General features: G+C 42.6%; 1 protein-coding gene across 8 annotated transcripts in view; it reads left to right on the forward strand.

Moving 5' to 3' along the window:
- SMARCA2 (SWI/SNF related BAF chromatin remodeling complex subunit ATPase 2) overlaps positions 1–19,018 on the forward strand; it is a 181,684-nt gene that overhangs the window by 18,684 nt on the left and 143,982 nt on the right. For all 8 annotated transcript variants that reach the window (XM_087444534.1, XM_087444531.1, XM_087444530.1 and 5 more), the window contains 2 exons: positions 6,511–6,897; positions 14,208–14,460. In XM_087444534.1, the coding sequence (XP_087300660.1) occupies positions 6,511–6,897; positions 14,208–14,460 (640 nt within the window). The remainder of the gene's footprint in view (positions 1–6,510; positions 6,898–14,207; positions 14,461–19,018) is intronic.

Here is a 19,018-nt window from a genome sequence, read left to right on the forward strand (position 1 = left end):
GGGTCGGTGCATGCCAGGAATCTGAACCTGCGAACCCCAGGCCACCGCAGCGCAGTGCACGCACTTAACCACTTGTGCCACCGGGCCGGCCCCTGAATATATTTCTGAGTATCCCAGACTCTGATCTGAATTTTGATGGCAGGCAGGCCCAAGTGTTGCAGATGACTCATAAAATCTTGGCCATGTCAGAAAAGCAGCCTGAATCACTGGGACATTTTGCAGTACAAGAAGAAAAAATTTGACCCATGCAGTGTTAAGCATGAATTAAGACAACACTTCCAGGTTTATCATTTAAATTCTAAGGAGCCAGGTGTGTTCCCAGAGCTAATGCAGATCTTATTTTTAATACCTGGGAGGTGTAGGTGAGTTATATTCAGTGATTCTCAAAGCCAGGTGCTTGCTGTATCTGCTCCTGGCTTTGTAGTACCTCAAGTAGTGGGGCTCTAGGAAAACTCCAATAAAAAACCACTTTATTGTTATTTTTTGGCTTTTTTTTTTTTTGGTGAGGAAGTTTGGCCCTGAGCTAACATCTGTTGCTAATCTTCCTCTTTTTGCTTGAGGAAGATTGGTGCTGAGCTAACATCTCTGCCAGTCTTCCTCTATTTTATATGTGGGACTCCACCACGGCGTGGCTTGATGAGTGGTATAGGTCCATGCCCGAGATACAGACTCACGAACCTGGGCCACCAAAGCGGAACGTGCGGAACTTAACCACTGTGCACCAGGCTGGCCCCCCAAAATCACTTTAAATGCATGAATTATAATTGAGAGCACTTTTACTTTTATTTCTCTTAAAATTTCTCTTATTGCTTGCTTCGCTTCTTCAACTTCAGAATGATAATTTTTCTTGGAACCTCCAACACTTGGCACCATGTCTACCATATGACTGGAGAGATACTTGAGAAATTTTGTTCAATTAAATAGAGAAGTGAACCTATGCATTTAAAAGTCAACAATTTTAAGTAGATCTTAATTTTTACATAATTTCAGTAAGTTATCATTATTTTGAAATGCAGAGGTCTGCGTTCAGTGGAATCAGAATTAGCATGTAGTATTTTTCTCTAAAAAAGTAAAGTGCATTGTAGGAGAGGAGTGAGTTATTTAAAAGTATATTTTTGAATAAAGTATTATTGGTATAATGCAGTCTAATTCTATATAATGACCTAAAAAGAATTTAGACTCTGTAATAACATGTATCTTTAAAAAAACCCAGGTAGAGAGAGGTGTGGCAGGTAGAGAGAGGTGTGGCGGGTAGAGAGAGGTGTGGCAGGTAGAGAGAGGTGTGGCAGGTAGAGAGAGGTGTGGCAGGTAGAGAGGGTGTGGCAGGTAGAGAGAGGTGTGGCAGGTAGAGAGGTGTGGCAGGTAGAGAGAGGTGTGGCAGGTAGAGAGGGGTGTGGCAGGTAGAGAGGGTGTGGCAGGTAGAGAGGTGTGGCAGGTAGAGAGGGGTGTGGCAGGTAGAGAGGGTGTGGCAGGTAGAGAGGGGTGTGGCAGGTAGAGAGGTGTGGCAGGTAGAGAGGGTGTGGCAGGTAGAGAGGGGTGTGGCAGGTAGAGAGGGGTGTGGCAGGTAGAGAGGGGGTGTGGCAGGTAGAGAGGGTGTGGCAGGTAGAGAGGGGTGTGGCAGGTAGAGAGGTGTGGCAGGTAGAGGGGTGTGGCAGGTAGAGAGGGGTGTGGCAGGTAGAGAGGGGTGTGGCAGGTAGAGAGGGGTGTGGCAGGGAGAGAGGGTGTGGCAGGTAGAGAGGGTGTGGCAGGTAGAGAGGGGTGTGGCAGGTAGAGAGGGGTGTGGCAGGTAGAGAGGGGTGTGGCAGGTAGAGAGGGGTGTGGCAGGTAGAGAGGGGTGTGGCAGGTAGAGAGGGGTGTGGCAGGTAGAGAGGTGTGGCAGGTAGAGAGGGGTGTGGCAGGTAGAGAGGGGTGTGGCAGGTAGAGGGGTGTGGCAGGTAGAGAGGGGTGTGGCAGGTAGAGAGGGGTGTGGCAGGTAGAGAGGGTGTGGCAGGTAGAGAGGGGTGTGGCAGGTAGAGAGGGTGTGGCAGGTAGAGAGGGGGTGTGGCAGGTAGAGAGGGGTGGCAGGTAGAGAGGGGTGTGGCAGGTAGAGAGGGTGTGGCAGGTAGAGAGGTGTGGCAGGTAGAGAGGGGTGTGGCAGGTAGAGAGGGTGTGGCAGGTAGAGAGGGGTGTGGCAGGTAGAGAGGTGTGGCAGGTAGAGAGGTGTGGCAGGTAGAGAGGTGTGGCAGGTAGAGAGGGGTGTGGCAGGTAGAGAGGGGTGTGGCAGGTAGAGAGAGGTGTGGCAGGTAGAGAGGGGTGTGGCAGGTAGAGAGGGAGGTGTGGCAGGTAGAGAGGGGTGTGGCAGGTAGAGAGGGGTGTGGCAGGTAGAGAGGGTGTGGCAGGTAGAGAGGGGTGTGGCAGGTAGAGAGGGTGTGGCAGGTAGAGAGAGGGTGTGGCAGGTAGAGAGAGGTGTGGCAGGTAGAGAGGGGTGTGTGGCAGGTAGAGAGGGGTGTGGCAGGTAGAGAGGGGTGTGGCAGGTAGAGAGGGGTGTGGCAGGTAGAGAGGGTGTGGCAGGTAGAGAGGGGTGTGGCAGGTAGAGAGGGGTGTGGCAGGTAGAGAGGGGGTGTGGCAGGTAGAGAGGGGTGTGGCAGGTAGAGAGGGTGTGGCAGGTAGAGAGAGGTGTGGCAGGTAGAGAGGGGTGTGGCAGGTAGAGAGGGGTGTGGCAGGTAGAGAGGGAGGTGTGGCAGGTAGAGAGGGAGGTGTGGCAGGTAGAGAGGGAGGTGTGGCAGGTAGAGAGAGGTGTGGCAGGTAGAGAGGGGTGTGGCAGGTAGAGAGGGAGGTGTGGCAGGTAGAGAGAGGTGTGGCAGGTAGAGAGAGGTGTGGCATTGATCGGAAGGCTGCCAGCTCTAACTACCTAGCAACCTGTTAGGTTATTTTAGGGTATTGGTTGAGAAGCAAAACCATTTTCTTCAGTAAATACTGAATTGTGTACCTTATGGTCCCAATGATAATATTGTTTATTTTTAGTCCATTGGATGGAAAAAGCCTTCAAAGGCAAGTATATAATATTTAAGGTTTGTGTGTGTGTGTGAAGAGAAAAATTCATATGAAATTGGCACTTATAAGTTCAAGATTAGTAAAAGGAGAGAGGTGATTGCTTCTCTCTGAGGCAAGGTGAAACTGGGAAGATAATGGCCCTTGAAGACGAGAGAAGGAAAACTGCCACTTTTTGACTACTTTTGAATGAGCAAATCAAACCAGATTTCAAAAAGAGCAGATTCTGCATCTACACTGTCATCCTACAAACAAATGTATATTCACTCTCAGGCAATTTCTTCACTGTTTTCTCAACTAAAGATAATTACCAAAATATGTTATGTTTCATCATTTAGATTCTGTTTTTCCTGAAGTTTTATGGAATGCTAGTCATATAGGAAAAAAAGGCTCTCTCTTTAGCTGAAACACTGTCACATTTTTCATGTCATCCTGTGACAGAATGATTCTATTAACATCCCCTATAAATTCTAGGAAATAATTTTTCCCAATCGCAGTTTCTTTATCACATTTGAGGTAAAATTCTGTGGTACTGGTTAATTCTGGAAAATAATTTTTAGTCCACTCTTAGTTTCTTTCTTATCAAATTTGAGGTAAAATTATTTTGTATTAACTTTCAAGTGACCAAGTTACTCTTTCAGAGTTTGAATTACTGTGTTTAGTATAACTATCTCATCTTCATAACTTTGCCTTGCCCATAGTTCATAGTTTAAAAGAGTGATTTGAAAGATGGTGTTATATAGTTGAGTTGAGACTGGATTGTCTCATGTTTTGGTCCGTTGTATTAGGCAGCCTATGATTTATTATGGGTAGGCTATAATTGATGACCTTAGGAAGTAGGAGAAAACAGAGGACAAGAGACATTTGACCCATTTCAACCCCTGGTAGTATACCTACTAATGTCAATAACTTTGGTAGGAAGTTTTTCCCCCTGGGGTAGATGCAGGGCTGGCCAAAAAGGTGTCAAGAAGGTGATTTCATATGAACAAACTACCATTTTGCACCAGCATTACAACTAAGGGGCGAATGTAAGCCTCTTTAAGAGGGAAGAATGTTAATGATGAAGCTAAGTGTATGTTATTGATATTCTCTAAGTGTTTCTTGTTATAAATAACAACGTACTGGGATTTAAATTCTGCTAGTCTTGCAGACTGATTTTGGGGCATTTTCTTGGCTAATGTATTTGACTAGCTAACCCTAATTGCTGCCTGGTGCTTCCTTACGGAGTAGGGATTTGGGGAATAAGTTAGCAGTTCTTCCATTTCTCGTCAGGGCAGGATTTCTCTGAATGGAGTTCTACTTCTCACCAATTCATAGAACAAAACTACTCTTGTTTAAGGGGATCAGGCTAAATTTGTTTCCCTCTCCAAATGGCAGTTTGAGGTAAAGCTAACTATATCCTTTATTTCCTCTGGTCTGTGAGGGGTGATGGTGAGTCCCCTAGTCAGTGGTGGTCAAATATTTTGGAGCCTTTGTGATTTCACAGAGACGCTCGGAGCTGTTTCAACTCACACTTAACATAGGTTCAAAGACACTGCAGATGTCCAGTAAAAACCTGTGTGATGACCTTTGTAATTGTGACGTGACTACATTTATTAAAGGGCAAAGACCTTGACTCTAATATTTTATATTGTGTCTGAGGACACCTTTGACTTGATTAATTAGCATGGAGTTTGAGTTCAGGGCCGCCTGTCGGATGGCAGTTGCCCACTTTGTCCTCTCCTTCATCCTTCCAACAGGCTCATTCGGATGTTTTTCTAGGAATTCTGTTGCCAGGCTATACGCTCATCTCCTGAAATAAGTTCCTTGAAATTTTTGTGCATTTTGACTTTTCTTCCCCAAGAAAAGTATTCTTTAATTTCTCATTTAGATCTCTTAAAACCCAAACAGATTCCTCTCATTTTTGTGTTCTATCATACGTGTTTCTAAAAGATTTTTGAAACTTTTAAGTCCTTAACTTATTTTTGTAAAACCAAATTAATATTAGATCATGGAAAGAGCATACATATTGGAATCAGATGAATCTTGGTTTGAATCTTGGAGCTGCCAAGACCTAATTGTGTGACCTTGGGTAACTCACTTACTCCCTGAGTCTCAGTTTCCTCATTTTAAAAAATGAGGTGAGGGGCCGGCCCCGTGGCTTAGCGGTTAAGTGCGTGCTCTCCGCTGCCGGCGGCCCGGGTTCGGATCCCGGGTGCGCACCGAGGCACCACTCCTCCAGCCATGCTGAGGCCGTGTCCCACATACGGCAACTAGAAGGATGTGCAGCTATGACAGACAACTATGTACTGGGGCTTTGGGGGAAAAATAAATAAATAAAATCTTTAAAAAAAAAAAAAAATGAGGTGACAATACATATCTCTGGGGATGTTGTGAGGATTGAAGAAATAATATATGCTGTCCTCATATCCCTTTAATTCTCCTTACCATTTCTGAGCTCCCACCAGCCTGATATCCACTGGGCAGAACCACCATCTTGCCTTCAGTCTACTGGCACCCACCTTACCCACACATGGCAAAGTCTCTGGGGGTCTTGGGGTCATTAGTCATAACCAGTGACATAAGCAGTGACTGATGATCCTAAGAGTATAAATACCCCAGCTTCTTCACCTGTTCCCTGGGATAATTTGGAGGCAAGTTATTTACCCTGTATTCCAGAGCTACTGCATGAAATTAATCTTGAGGTGCCCACTGCAACAGCTGGAAATAATACACCCCTTATTGGTTGCCTTCCCTTCCTTATATCACCTTTCCATACCCCTGCCAGTGTCCCTGCACCTTCCAAATAAATCACCTGCACTCAGTCCTTCCATCAGACTCTGTTTCTGGGGAGAACTCAGCTAAGTATGTACAGTGCCTTTCATAGTGCCTACAACAGTGGAGGCCCTCAATAATTGCAAATTATTCATAACATGCATAATAATAAACCAAGTAATATTTGTTATCCAAAATAAGAGACTCTTCATTCCCCACTGCAATATAGTAGACACCTTCAGGTTTTGCTCTCTAGGTTAGAGCTACTTTTAGTGTATAATACTCTCCGCTGGTGCCTTTCCTTTAGATGTACAACTGCCACTAACAATTTACCTTCTAGGACACATGTGGCTATTGATCACTTGAAATGTGGCTAGTCTAAATTGAGATGTGCTGTAACTTAGTATGAAAAAAGAACGTAAACTATCTCTTTAATAGTTTTTGCATTTTGAAATGATAGTATTTTGGTTCTGTTGATTTAAACAAAATATATTATTAAAATTGGTTTTGTCTGTTTCTTTTACTTTTTAATGTGACTCTTCAAAAGTTTTAAATTATATATATTGTATATAAATAAATTTTAAATTATATATAATTATTAAAATACATATACTTTAAATTTCTATCAGATGGTGCTGATCTATTGAATTATCAAAATATTCAGGAATGTCTCTCTGTCAGGGCCTTGGGGAGCAGCCTGTGATCTCCTTCTGTGTTTTGTTCTAGGCTATATGTCACCGCACCCATCTCCGTTGGGAGCCCCGGAGCACGTCTCCAGCCCCATGTCGGGAGGAGGCCCGACCCCACCACAGATGCCGCCGAGCCAGTCAGGGCCCCTCATCCCAGGCGATCCACAGGCCATGAACCAGCCCAACAGAGGTCCCTCGCCTTTCAGTCCTGTCCAGCTGCATCAGCTGCGAGCTCAGATTTTAGCTTACAAAATGCTGGCCCGGGGCCAGCCCCTCCCCGAAACACTGCAGCTTGCAGTCCAGGGGAAAAGGACGTTGCCTGGCATGCAGCAGCAGCAGCCACAGCAGCCGCCACCGCAGCCACAGCCACAGCCACAGCAGCCGCCGCAGCAGCAGGCCCTTATTAACTACAACAGACCATCTGGTAGGTTAATATTGCAACCAAATAAATGATGCGATGGTCTCACTCGGATGAGAAAGACTGCTAACTGCACAGAAGCACTGGGTTGGTGTAAGGCCAGGGCTGACTTAGCCTTTTGTTGTCCCTTGCTGGCTCCCTTGTCTTGCTTCACTTAGCTGGCCAAGATTCTCGGTCTCCTCTGCTGTAGAGTCCTAGAGCAGTGCTTCTTAACCTTTGGAGACTCTGGTGCAAAGGAAGGAAAAGAAAGAAAGCACTGTTCCCCACGATTTTGCATTCCCTTTCAAGAGGTTCAATGTTTGTCAGAAGCCCATCCACACACCCCAGTTAAGAACCTCTGCATCCAGTGCATTCCATTGCCAAAACATGCTCTCGAATCAGCTCTCCTCGAGCCATTTTGTTTGTTGATTTATTTACTTCTACCCCTTTTTGTTGCAAAATGCATTTGGAGAGGCTTCCAAGAAGCCTACCTGCAGTAAAATAATTATCAGGTAGAAAATCAGAAACAAAGGAAAATAGAAATCGAGGTCAGGGAGGTCAGGAATGTGGGAGCCCCGAGAGCTCTCATGGTTGCTGCATCTGAGCTTCCAAGATGACTTGAGTTTCCTGGCATCAGGAAAGGAGACAGGGTCACGTACCTAAGCCTCACCATTTGGAAGGCAAGTTGCTTACCAATTTCTCGGAGGACACAGAGCCTTTTCTAGCATGCGAGTATAAAGTAGATTTCCCAGGTGGGATTATTTTCCAAATTATTGTTTTTATTAAGAGGCACTGCATGATAGAGGCATTGATAACATTTGTTCATAATAAATAGAGTAACAGAATCCACATGGCCTATTTCTTATGTACCCTGGCATCATATCCGAAGTTATGACATTATGTAATGGGTCAAGATGAGATTGTCCTTTGTCTGGCCTTCTGGTGGTCTGGCTTGATCCCACTGATAGAATTCAGAGGTGCAAGGGGCTATAGAATGACCTTCCATGAACATTGTTTTCTCTGGGAAGGTTTTGTTAACAGCTGGATAAGCAGAGTTTATGGTTCTATTCTAACTAGAGCTTTGAATTCCAGGGAATTTGAATCCTATGGAATTTGAATTCCAGGGCGCTTCCTTGCCATTGACACCATCTCCTGTGAATGGTTCCCTCTCATTTGGGCAAGCCCTGACATGCTGATTGCAAACAGTTAGTTTGGGATATTCGCACTCTTCCTAGGTTTTAGGATTTAGACAATGAGAAAGAGTTCAGATTATTATTATTTTTTTTAATATTCTACCTTCTGAGTTTGTAAATGTTTCTTTTCTGGTAAAAGAAGCTCCAAGAGTTGCTCTACCTGAAGGATAAACTCATCTTGTTAACTGTAGATGTAGGCTTAGGAATGGGGTTTAAAGAGCAAGAAAGTATCATGTCATCTGCAGATTTCTGTGGCAACCATGGTGCTTTGGTAGGTAGAGGATCATATGGTAGGTAGAGAGAGGAACATTAGGAACGGAAAAGGTTGTACGAGAAAACCATGCAGAAAATGGTAGTTTGAACACTCAGTGTATTTAGAGGTTTGAAAACTGCAAAACTCTAGCACTCAGGAATGCATCCAGAGAGGAGAAGAAAAATCTGTATGTCTGTGTATGTATGTAGCTAATGCTTATTGGATGCCTACTAGCTGACCTCGTGCACCAGCCTCAGTAATAAGTACCTTGCATGCGTGATGCATCTAGAATATGGAGAGTTGTGATTCAGATGCTAGGAGTCTGACTCGAGCCCCCATGTCCTTACCCACTTCCCATACTGGCTCCTTCAGGCCAAAAAAGCTTCTTCCGACAAGGGAAAGAATCTGTCACAAAGTCTTTGCACAAATGCAAGCATTTTATTCCTGTGTGTGAAAAGGAAAAGTATCTCAGCTCCTTACTTAGAGCCTTTTTACTCATGCTCTAGACACAAGGTCAACAAAGTTGGTAATCTTGCTGTCCCACATCTCAGTATATGAGGAGTATTAACTAAGAGTTTCCCGTGGAGGCTGAGTGGTAACCATCAGAGTTGGTAGTTTAAGGAGGAGGGAGCAAAGCCTTTATCTCCCAAAAGGTAGTGGTGTAGGACCTTGTCATAGAGGCACACTTCACTGTACATCACAGCTTGTCCTGGGGTGTCACTTCATTACAGACCTCCACGGCCATTGGTATTTTTAAAAATGACCTGCACTCAGCAGGAAAAGATTCCAAAATACTGTTTAAGAAGGTAGGAAGTTGGGCCGGCCCCATGGCTTAGCGGTTAAGTAAAAAAGATTCCAAAATACTGTTTAAGAAGGTAGAAAGTTGGGCTGGCCCCATGGCTTAGCGGTTAAGTGTGCGCGCTCCGCTACTGGCAGCCCGGGTTCGGATCCCGGGCGTGCACCGAGGCACCGCTTCTCCGGCCATGCTGAGGCCGCGTCCCACATACAGCAACTAGAAGGATGTGCAACTATGACATACAACTATCTACTGGGGCTTTGGGGAAAAAAAGGAAGAGGACTGGTGATAGATGTTGGCTCGGAGCCGGTCTTCCTCAGCAAAAAAAGAGGAGGATTAGCATGGATGTTAGCTCAGGGCTGATCTTCCTCACAAAAAAAAAAAAAAAAGAAGGCAGGAAGCTGAATGATTTGTTTGAGAAAACTTTTCACCCAAAGTCAAAATAATGAGACCAAATGAAGTCGTAAAACTTAAAGGATGAAATTTCAGTTATCTGGATACTTGTACATAACAAATACTTCATGTCCTAATGAACACAGTCCTGAGCAGGTTTTCTGGATCATTTCTAGAAGAGAGGGCTACATTTTTTCACCCAGCTCCAGTGCCTACATCTTCCCTCACCAGGCCCCTGTCATTAGGGGGAGTTCATTTTATTACTGCTCGTGCCTTTTGTATTTCTGGCAGTCAAGCTTCATTAGAAATGAAAATATTTGGGCAGATAGTGTTTTATGCCAGAGTGGGCAAGGAGGCCATGGATAAAGGAGGAAAAAAGATACCTCCCTGAAATTGAGCAGACCCATTCCCGCCGCTGAGGAGGAGGCTGCATCTGACAGCATTGCTGAACGTGTCCCCAAATCTCAGATTTCATAGGGAGATGATAACCTCACTGGACAAAGGCTTCTTTTTGGATTTTCATTTAGAACAAGTCAAAATAAGGCAAAATTTTTTTAAAATATAATATTACTTTTATTAATTATGAATTGTTTATCTCCCCCCTTTTTAATAAAAAATTATAATTGCTTATAAATACCTCTACTAATATTTCAGGAAAAAATAAGTTTAAGTATGTCTATTTAACTGGAGGTAGCTGTGATTCCATTTTTCTTCTGTCCCATTTTCTAGCGTTATTCATGTGTGAAGAGAATCTTTTTGGCTGGGGTGGTCTGCCTCAAACCTACTCCAAAGTTATAATTCACCAAAAGTGACGTCGTCATAGCCATTGGCAGAGAATTACAGTTTGATTGGAGGAATCGCGCTCAACAAATAACTCTTCAGTCCTTGCCTGCTGGGGGTTCCACTCAAATCTAACCTGTCATTTTTCTTCTCATTTTGATTCATTTTTTCTTTTAGAGACTAAAGCAAATTAAAAATAGGAACTGAAAAAGTTTTGGTTTTTTGGGGGAAGATGGGGGGAAAGGACGTCATGGTAGAAAGTAAAAGTTTTATTGCTCATTTTGTTCGGTGCTTTTCTCTCTCCTGCTTCCCTCTTTTTTTTTAAGCTATCTAAAATTTCTTGGTGTGCTCAATTTAAATACACTTCATTACCTTTATTTTTTCAACCTGTGGAAACCACTTCAATCCATATTTAATGCACAGAACTGTTATTTGCATCAATATTCTTGTGTGCCAGGAGGAAAAGTCGGAGCTCTGAATGCACAGAAATTCTGTACCTGTGAGACTTAGGTATTTTGATGTTTTTTTCCTTGTTTCTTAAAATCAGGCATAGGGGTGCATCCAGGGAAGACCCTTCCCCCCTTAGCTGCACTGGGACACCCCTCAAGAGTGTCAGATGTACATCTACCTTGACTTCTAAGGTGGGGACTGAAGAGAAAACAGACACATTTTGTACCTCTGACAATTAAGCCCAAATTGTTTACACTGTGGAGGGAGTAGGAGATAAGTTAAGGAATGTAATTTGTCTTCCGTTTGAAGATGTCGGGGAGAGGTCTTATCATTTAGCAGACCACAGTGTCTGGTGTAGAGATGGTTTCTGCGGATAGAGAGCACATCCTGTCAGGCAGCTCAACCCCACCAGCCCCCTGAAGGACGAGGATCAGACCTAATGAATAGGTAGTCACATTCAGGGCATGTCTAATTGTGGCAAGCTGCGTTCAGCTGCCTCGCCTCTGTAAATAGAAGTTTTTATATAATCTGAGGGAGGGAGGAGGAAATAGATCCACTCACTAAATGAACTTGAGGTGCTTAATTGGGAAGGGGTTTGCTTGGAAGGAACTCGGATTGCAGATTAGCAGGAAGCACATGGCAAGCCGATTTACCTGAGTGTTTGTGCTGAGTTGTATTAAACTGTAGAAACATTTTGAAGTTTGCTATAGAAAAGAGCGCTCCCAAACTTGCCAGCTAATCCAGTACGAAATTTCCTAAAAAGCCTTTCTTTTGCCATGGTGTTTTTCTATAAAGCTGAGTAATTGAATTGGACTTCTTTACCTTCGTGTCCTTGGTGGCAGTAAGAATGACAAGAGCTGAGGGTTGAGCGTGTAGCTACGCTGTCTCCTTGAATCTTCACTACCACCCTGTGAGGCAGGTACTGTTATTATGTCCATTCTGCTGATGAGGACACTGAGACACAGAGGGTTAGGTAACTTGCTCAGGCTGGCAGGACCAGTAGTTGATAGAGCTGAGGTGAAACTCACCAGTTCCTCTGGAAAGATACAGGATGCTTTAAATGCACCTGTTTGGTTCACAGCAAGTTGAAGTATTTTTTAAATTGATTGAGATTTTTAAGTCAATGTTTGGGTCTCTCTATGCTTCTCAATTTTAAGAGTCAATCAGGTAAGAAGGTCTTGATATTGATGGATTAAAGAAGGCTAGCCATGTATATATCAGATCTAGTTCAGAGTCAAAGGCTAAAAATGGCTAGATTCGGAACCAGGGATATCAGACATGCTCTGGATACCTTCCTTTGATTAAATGTGGTTTTAAAAATAGTGACTTGAATCTACTCAAGGAGTCATTATAGGCTTCTGCATAGGTATTGATAGGCCGTAATGCTAAAGACAAAAGCACCCAGAATAAGTAAAATTAGTAATGCGATTGCACTCTTATGGCTTTTATTGATGAATTATTTAAATTTTGAAAGGAGGAAAAACACTTTGAAAACTGAATTTAAAGTTATTATGATGATATTATCAGTAAGACCCGAATTTTCTTTTTATTAAAGGTGGTAGTTTTTCAGAGGGCTTAAATGTATGAAATTCATTGTTTAGTGTGTTTATATCAAGTCTTCAAATATATTTAATTCTACCAGTTTCTTGAGCTTATTAAGGAGATTCATAGAATCACAGAGAATTAAAATAAATTTTAGAAATCTCTGTCTCCTCTCTTTTGGTTGGATCATACCTAAAGCAACTCAAATGAAAAATCTACCCTGTTTTTAAAAACCTCTAGGGAACAGATATTCTAAAACGTCCCTCCATAACTCATTCCAATGCTTAACAACCCTGAGATTTAATGTTTAGAAATTGGTTTCCTATATATGGATGAAAGAAACTCTAACTATAAAGTACTATGAAAAGCTATGCATTATGTAAAAGACCTCCCATTCAGAAAAAAATCAGAAAGTACTTGGCTGAAAAGAATCTCTTTATTATGATAGAACATCTACAATGCCCAAAATGAAAAATAAAAAGAAATGCATTTTTCCCTCAAGAATTTTTCATCAACCCCTGAAATCAGGGCTACAGATTACCTCACGAAGTCTTATCTATCTCAATGGCTTTTGGAAAGTTTTACCTAATTTAAGAAGGAAGGGAAAAAAAGAACAGTAACACCACACACACACACACACACACACACACACACAGTAGTTTCCTAAGCAATTTGTTCTAATTCTTCACATTCCTCCTGTCAAAATGTTTGCTTATAGCTATCTTTGCATTGTCGTTTAAGCCCATTTCTAAACGGTGTTTGCTGGAAATTGAATAAATGTGTCTAATTTTTCATAATGTATGTCTTTGCATGGTTAATTATTAAGTCGCTGTGAAGTATATAGACTATCATTTTTGTTACCATTTAATAATTTTAATTTTTCTTAGAAAAGATTTAGAACCTACTTGGAAGAACGCCTGTGAGAGATTTTAACTACTGCTTACTGTGATTTTTTTTTTCAAATTTACTAACTCATCTGGTAGCATCACTAATCTTATTTATAATTTTGAAGTACGTAAAAATTCACCTAGGAGGAGAGACGAAACACTTCTTATTTTAGGTCCATACCTAGCAATCAATTTAAACTCCTGAAGTTTAATGTGGAAAATTGCTTTAAATTAACTTATTAAGTGCATTTTGGTAAGCTTGATGATTGCATATCCCTTTATTCTGATAACATGAGAAGAATGCTCTCTTGAATCTTAATATTTGCTAGTTTTTATTGGGTGCAATGAGCGGATTTTTTTCCCCTACACTGAACGTTTTTAGAGATATTTTCTAATATGTAGTAAAGAAAATTTAAGTTCCTGAGATGCACTGATGAAGCCTGAAATATGCTTTATAGGTCATTAAGGAAAAACGTGTGCCCTTTGCAGTTTACATCAAGGCCTGGCAAGCTGCTGGCTGTATTTGTGAAGCGTGGGTTCTAACGGCAGGGCTGGTCCAGATTGGGATGGAGGTCCGCCTAAGGAGGTCGCGGGGCAGTTTGCAAAATGGGGTTTTAGGACCACACCTAGATTACATCTGACTGTTAGGTGACTCCCTTACTTTTTTGAACTCTGAATGCTCCTGTAATTCTTTTTAAAAACCCACTGTAGACCTATATTAAAAGTTGGCCGTCTGTTCCTTACTCAGTTTATTACTTAAAGAGTCATTTTTGGACCATTTTCACCAAGGTTCATTAGTGAATGCCTTCATTAGTGAAGGCCTTTCCCTACCGGGATAGATGCCGGATTCTTCTTCTTTTTCTTTCTTTTTCCCCTTTTCCTCCCCTCCCCTCCCTCCTTCCTCTCGCTTCTTCCTTCCCTCCTTTTTTCTTCTAAGGCATTGCGATGCCCCCTCACTGGGCCCCCGGGGGGCAGCGGGCAGGCCCGGTGTGGCCGCAGGGCGCCGTCCCGCCCGAGCTGCCCATGTGGCTCTTGTCCCGCAGGCCCGGCGGAGCTGAGCGGCCCGAGCCCCCCGCAGAAGCTGCCGGTGCCCGCGCCCAGCGGCCGGCCCTCGCCCGCGCCCCCCGCAGCAGCGCAGCCCCCCGCGGCCGCCGTGCCCGGGCCCTCCGTGCCGCAGCCGGCCCCGGGGCAGCCCTCGCCCATCCTGCAGCTGCAGCAGAAGCAGAGCCGGATCAGCCCCATTCAGAAACCGCAAGGCCTGGACCCCGTGGAGATTCTGCAGGAGCGGGAATATAGGTAATGCACCCGCCCCGGGAGAGGTTACGCTGCTGTGTCCTTGCAAGTCCCCCGAAGCCTAGGGGGCGCGGTGTCTCCTGGTGTCGTGGTCGTTCTTTCCTATGGCACAAGGGAAAGGCCTAAGGGAGACCGAAACTCATGCTAGGAGCGAAGTGGCAGAGAAGAGTTTGCCATTCGGGTGGAGGGCGGGGACCTTCTGATGGCTCTGGGTAGGGAAGACTGTGATTTTCACTCATTCAGCCAGAAAACTTTTATCAACCCCCAACACGTGCCAGACACTGTTAGGCGTCAGGGATGCAAGGATCAAAAGCCCAGCCCGGACTTCCTGTGGATCCAAGAAAGTGGTCATCTCACACTTAGAGTATGCAGTGCTTTGTTCTGGTTTGCCAGCCTCTGCTCGAATGATGGCTGTGAGCTGGTCGATGCTGAGTATGTCATGTTGGCCTGTTGTCCTGATGACACATCTCATGATACTAAATCATACATCAGGAGCTTGGTATAAAACATTCTTTGTTTTAATTCATGCATTTGTTGGTCTGTGGCTTGGTCCAACTTTAGGGGTAAGCCCTGTGTAAGTGTCTTCATATAGGGTGGTTATTTAAACTCTGACTCCAGAAACTTAATTTTCACCTGATTTGACACATTTATCTAAATCAGGGGTTGGCAAACCTTTTCTGTAAAGGGCCAGGTAGTAAACATTTTACCCTGTGCGAGGCCACACAGTCTCTGTCACAACGACTCAGCTCTGCCCTTATAGTGTGAAAGCAGTCATAGACAATAATGGGCTGGCTGTGCTCCAGTAAAACTTTATTTACAAAAACAGGCTGTGGGCTGGATTTGGCCCACAGGCTGAAGTTAGCAGGCCCCTGATGTAAATGGTTAATGTCAACCAAAAGAGAGTCCAGTAAGTATTGAGTCATGATAAAACAAAGCTAAGATTGTGGTTTCTGGAGTGAGCCAGAAAGCATGCTCTGCCACTTACTAGCGGTGTTACCTTTGTCAAGTTATATCTCTTTTCTGTGACTCAGTTTTCTCATATATTAAAGAGGTATTATAGTACCTCTTGTAGGGGGAAACTAAAATGATACAAAGACTTTCATTACGTATTAGCCATTATTATTATTTCCCAAATATGATCTCATTTAAAAGAAAATTAGTTTAAAAATTATAGAGAATGTTAGTAAATAATGTCCAGGCTGCCTTTAAAAACATTACCTTTATCTTTATTGAAAAACACATGACTGACTTGTTATTAGATTAAAATACTAAGTTATCAGCTTTGAGAGTTACTCTAAAAGAAATCACAGTAACTTGCCATTAGATGTGTGTGCCTTTTGGGTGAAGAGTATAACTTTACTCTCAATACTATTACTAATCCTCAATTAAGGGCTTTTATGTTGCTGTTTCCAGCATTTCATGTATCCCTAGAGAGCTAGATACTCATCATCAATTGATGTTTCGATGTTGATAGGCAGATTCTGTTGGGTGAATAATTGCTGTGTGTTACAAAGTCAAATATTAGCACAGTATACTCATCTGGGGCAGAAAAACTGTATTCATATGCAAGCCTTTCTTTATGTTGCTATTGGGTAAAAAAAGTTTTATTTTTTAAAAGACAATAAATGGGATAGAGGAATATCGTTTAGTTACTCTAAAATTCTGACTTCCTAAGAGCTTTTTTTTCCTACCCTGAAGGTACAAAGCTACCAGTACTTTTGTTAAATCTTGTGAACTACCCTCATAACATACACACTCTCTATACCTAGAAACACAGCTGGACTTTTTTTTCTTATTCAGCCTGTGTTGTGTTGTGTTGTGTGTGGATGTTTATGTGTGTGTGTGTATTTTACCGACTCCTAAATTTTCTTGTCATTTTTACCAGAATTTTAATTGCAGACCTTTCTTGTAATGAGCTCATTTTTTGTAAGTGATCTTAATGGATGGTCTCCCAAAGTACACAGTATTAACCAGTACTATTTAGTCTATGCTAGTGTGTGAAAATCTTTTGTCCTCCACTCCTGTATCAATTTAAAAAATGTATCTATCAGTGTCTTTTAAATTATAAGCATTGCAGAATGTAGTGGAATGGCTATTTTTCTTATTATAATTATTACTTGATAAATGTCTCCTCTTTTATAAAGCTGCATGGCTTTTGAAATAATTGATCCGGCAACCCTGGGTCCAAAAAGCTGGTGGGGTCCGTTGGCCTGAATTTTCCCATGGCCATCTCGAGAAGAAGGAGAGGTGTATACTCGCAGAGTTGCAGGCGCATCTTTTATCTTCTTTAGTTATATGGCAATAGCTGGCTTCTGCCTATATGAAGATAAATTATTCAACTGCAGAGATGTTAAATTTATCCATTAAAAAGGATTAGGTTAAGTCCCCTAGGCACTTTTACAAGGCAGCTAAGAAACTCTTTTCCTTTTGCCCCTCTTTGAGAGAATGACTTCCTAGCCTTTGGCACTGATAACTGGAAGGGGGTCCAGTGTATCTTCTGATTGAGGACTTGAGCAAGGTCTAAAAAAAAAATTCTTTAACAGATGCTCATTTCTTTGACTGTTGTAATATCACTTACCTTGTCTATGAAAATTGAAAGGAAATTGTCAGAATCATAAATTTTTTTAACTTTTCAGTCACTTGGCTGCTTTTCCTGTTCATCATAAAATCAGAATTTTGACAAATTGGCCTTCTTTCTTCAGTAATGGCATAAATACGTTTCTGCATATGAAACTTTGCCTGAGATCTGCACACGCTCTCCAGGTTAAACATTTTGTTCCCATTTAAATTGGATTCTTTCTTTGTGACCATCTTTCTCTTATGATGGAACTTATTGCTTTTCTCTGTAGTAAGTTCCAGAGACATTTCCAGTGCTTCTGTTTTGGTCTTTTTGGCACACTTTCTTTGCCCTCTCACTGTACCTAACTTCAGTTCTTCCATTTAGAGTTAGATGTTTGGGCAAAATGCTCCAGCACTTGTCAGGTTAGCATGTAAGCTAATTCCACAAATGTTTGCATGAGAGATGTATTTCACGTTCAAAGGAGTTTATTTGAGAAGAGCATCTTTGAATTCTGTCAGCCCTCCTTGGTATCGAGTCAGAATTTAGTTATGAAGACAGTGGTACATCCTCCTTGCTTCAGGAAGCAAGCATCATCTGCTTACCGTGTTTTTTGTCCTGCCCTGGTCTCCATTGCAACCCTGAAAATTCCTTCTACAAAATTACCAAGGGCCGTGCGCATTATCAGCAGAGTCATGAAAAGTCAGTCTCCCTCTCTCTTCTTTTAAAAGTGTCACTCGGCTCCTGGAAGGAACAAAATGGACCTGTGTCATTTTCTGTTCAAATAACTCTCCTACAGGAATCATAAACTTCTCCTCTGGACCTGAACAAATATCTGTTGCCTTTAATGGAACTCTTTTTCTTGCCAGAACAGTAACCCCTCCTGATTTACTGTTCAATCTGTATGAAAAACCTGAGTGACCTAATTCTGCTTCAATTTTCTGTACTCGTGAGGACACTAAATGAGTCTCCTGCAGTTCATGCAGTATTACATCTGTTGTTGCTTCGGAAAGTTTAGAATCCTGAATCTCTTTATTGGACTACCTGCTGAATCCCATTGATGGGAAGATGAAATTGTCTGGAGAGGAGCATTATTTAAAATGAAGATTTCTGTTAACTACGACAACAACAAAAAGATAACATTTTCTACCTTAGAGAAACCCCTCCTGTACCGTTGCTCACCACCCGCCGTGTGCTGCATCGAATGCACATAATTTTACTATGGAACCCACCTTTCCTCTTCTCTTGTAGTCTGCACGTTTGCATTTTGTACTTCTTGCCTCCCTTTCTTAAAAGAAAGATTCTTTTGTGCTGGGGAATCTGAGATTCACCGACAAATTACTAGGCCCTTTGGAGAAGCAGTCATTTCAGGAAGAATGCACCCCCACTCCCAGCTCCCCACCTACTCTGATGCCCTAGTCACCCAAACGCTCCATCCACCCCGCATCCCCACCTGCCCACCTCCCTTTTTCCCTCTCCACTCCTGCAGCTCCCACACTCCCAGTTCAGTGTAATTTGATCTCTACACTGTCAGCCCTGTTGTCCTAAGATTATTTATTTAGTCCTAGTTCCACAGTCCTTGAGAAGATTAAGGAAAATGCAACTCTTCCTCTAATTTAGCACCTGACCCACTTTGTCAAAGAGAGTTAACCAGATTACTAAGGGATAGTTTGAGTTCTGGGATATTCAAATAAAAAAGGTCTGCAATAAATCTAGAACCAAGGACATAGAATAACCAAATCATTGGCCCTCATCTCACCCCGCTATAATATATAATTTTCCTTTAGTGTGGCCTTAATTCTAGAAAAGTGAAATGGTTTCAGTTTAGTTTTTTTCCCTTGAAATTATATATCCAAAAAAAAATCTATAATGCATTTTTCTCTTAATATGCTAATTGTTAACATGCATCGTCTGTTGCTGTATTTGGAGAGTTTGGCTGTGTGGATATTTAAGAAATTGAATTGGATAAATGAAGTAGAGGTTTGTTTCATACATACAGTGAAA

This window comes from Ceratotherium simum, chromosome 20 (assembly GCF_057802395.1).
Source record: "Ceratotherium simum simum isolate JZ-2026a chromosome 20, ASM5780239v1, whole genome shotgun sequence".
Classification (NCBI taxonomy): domain Eukaryota; kingdom Metazoa; phylum Chordata; class Mammalia; order Perissodactyla; family Rhinocerotidae; genus Ceratotherium; species Ceratotherium simum.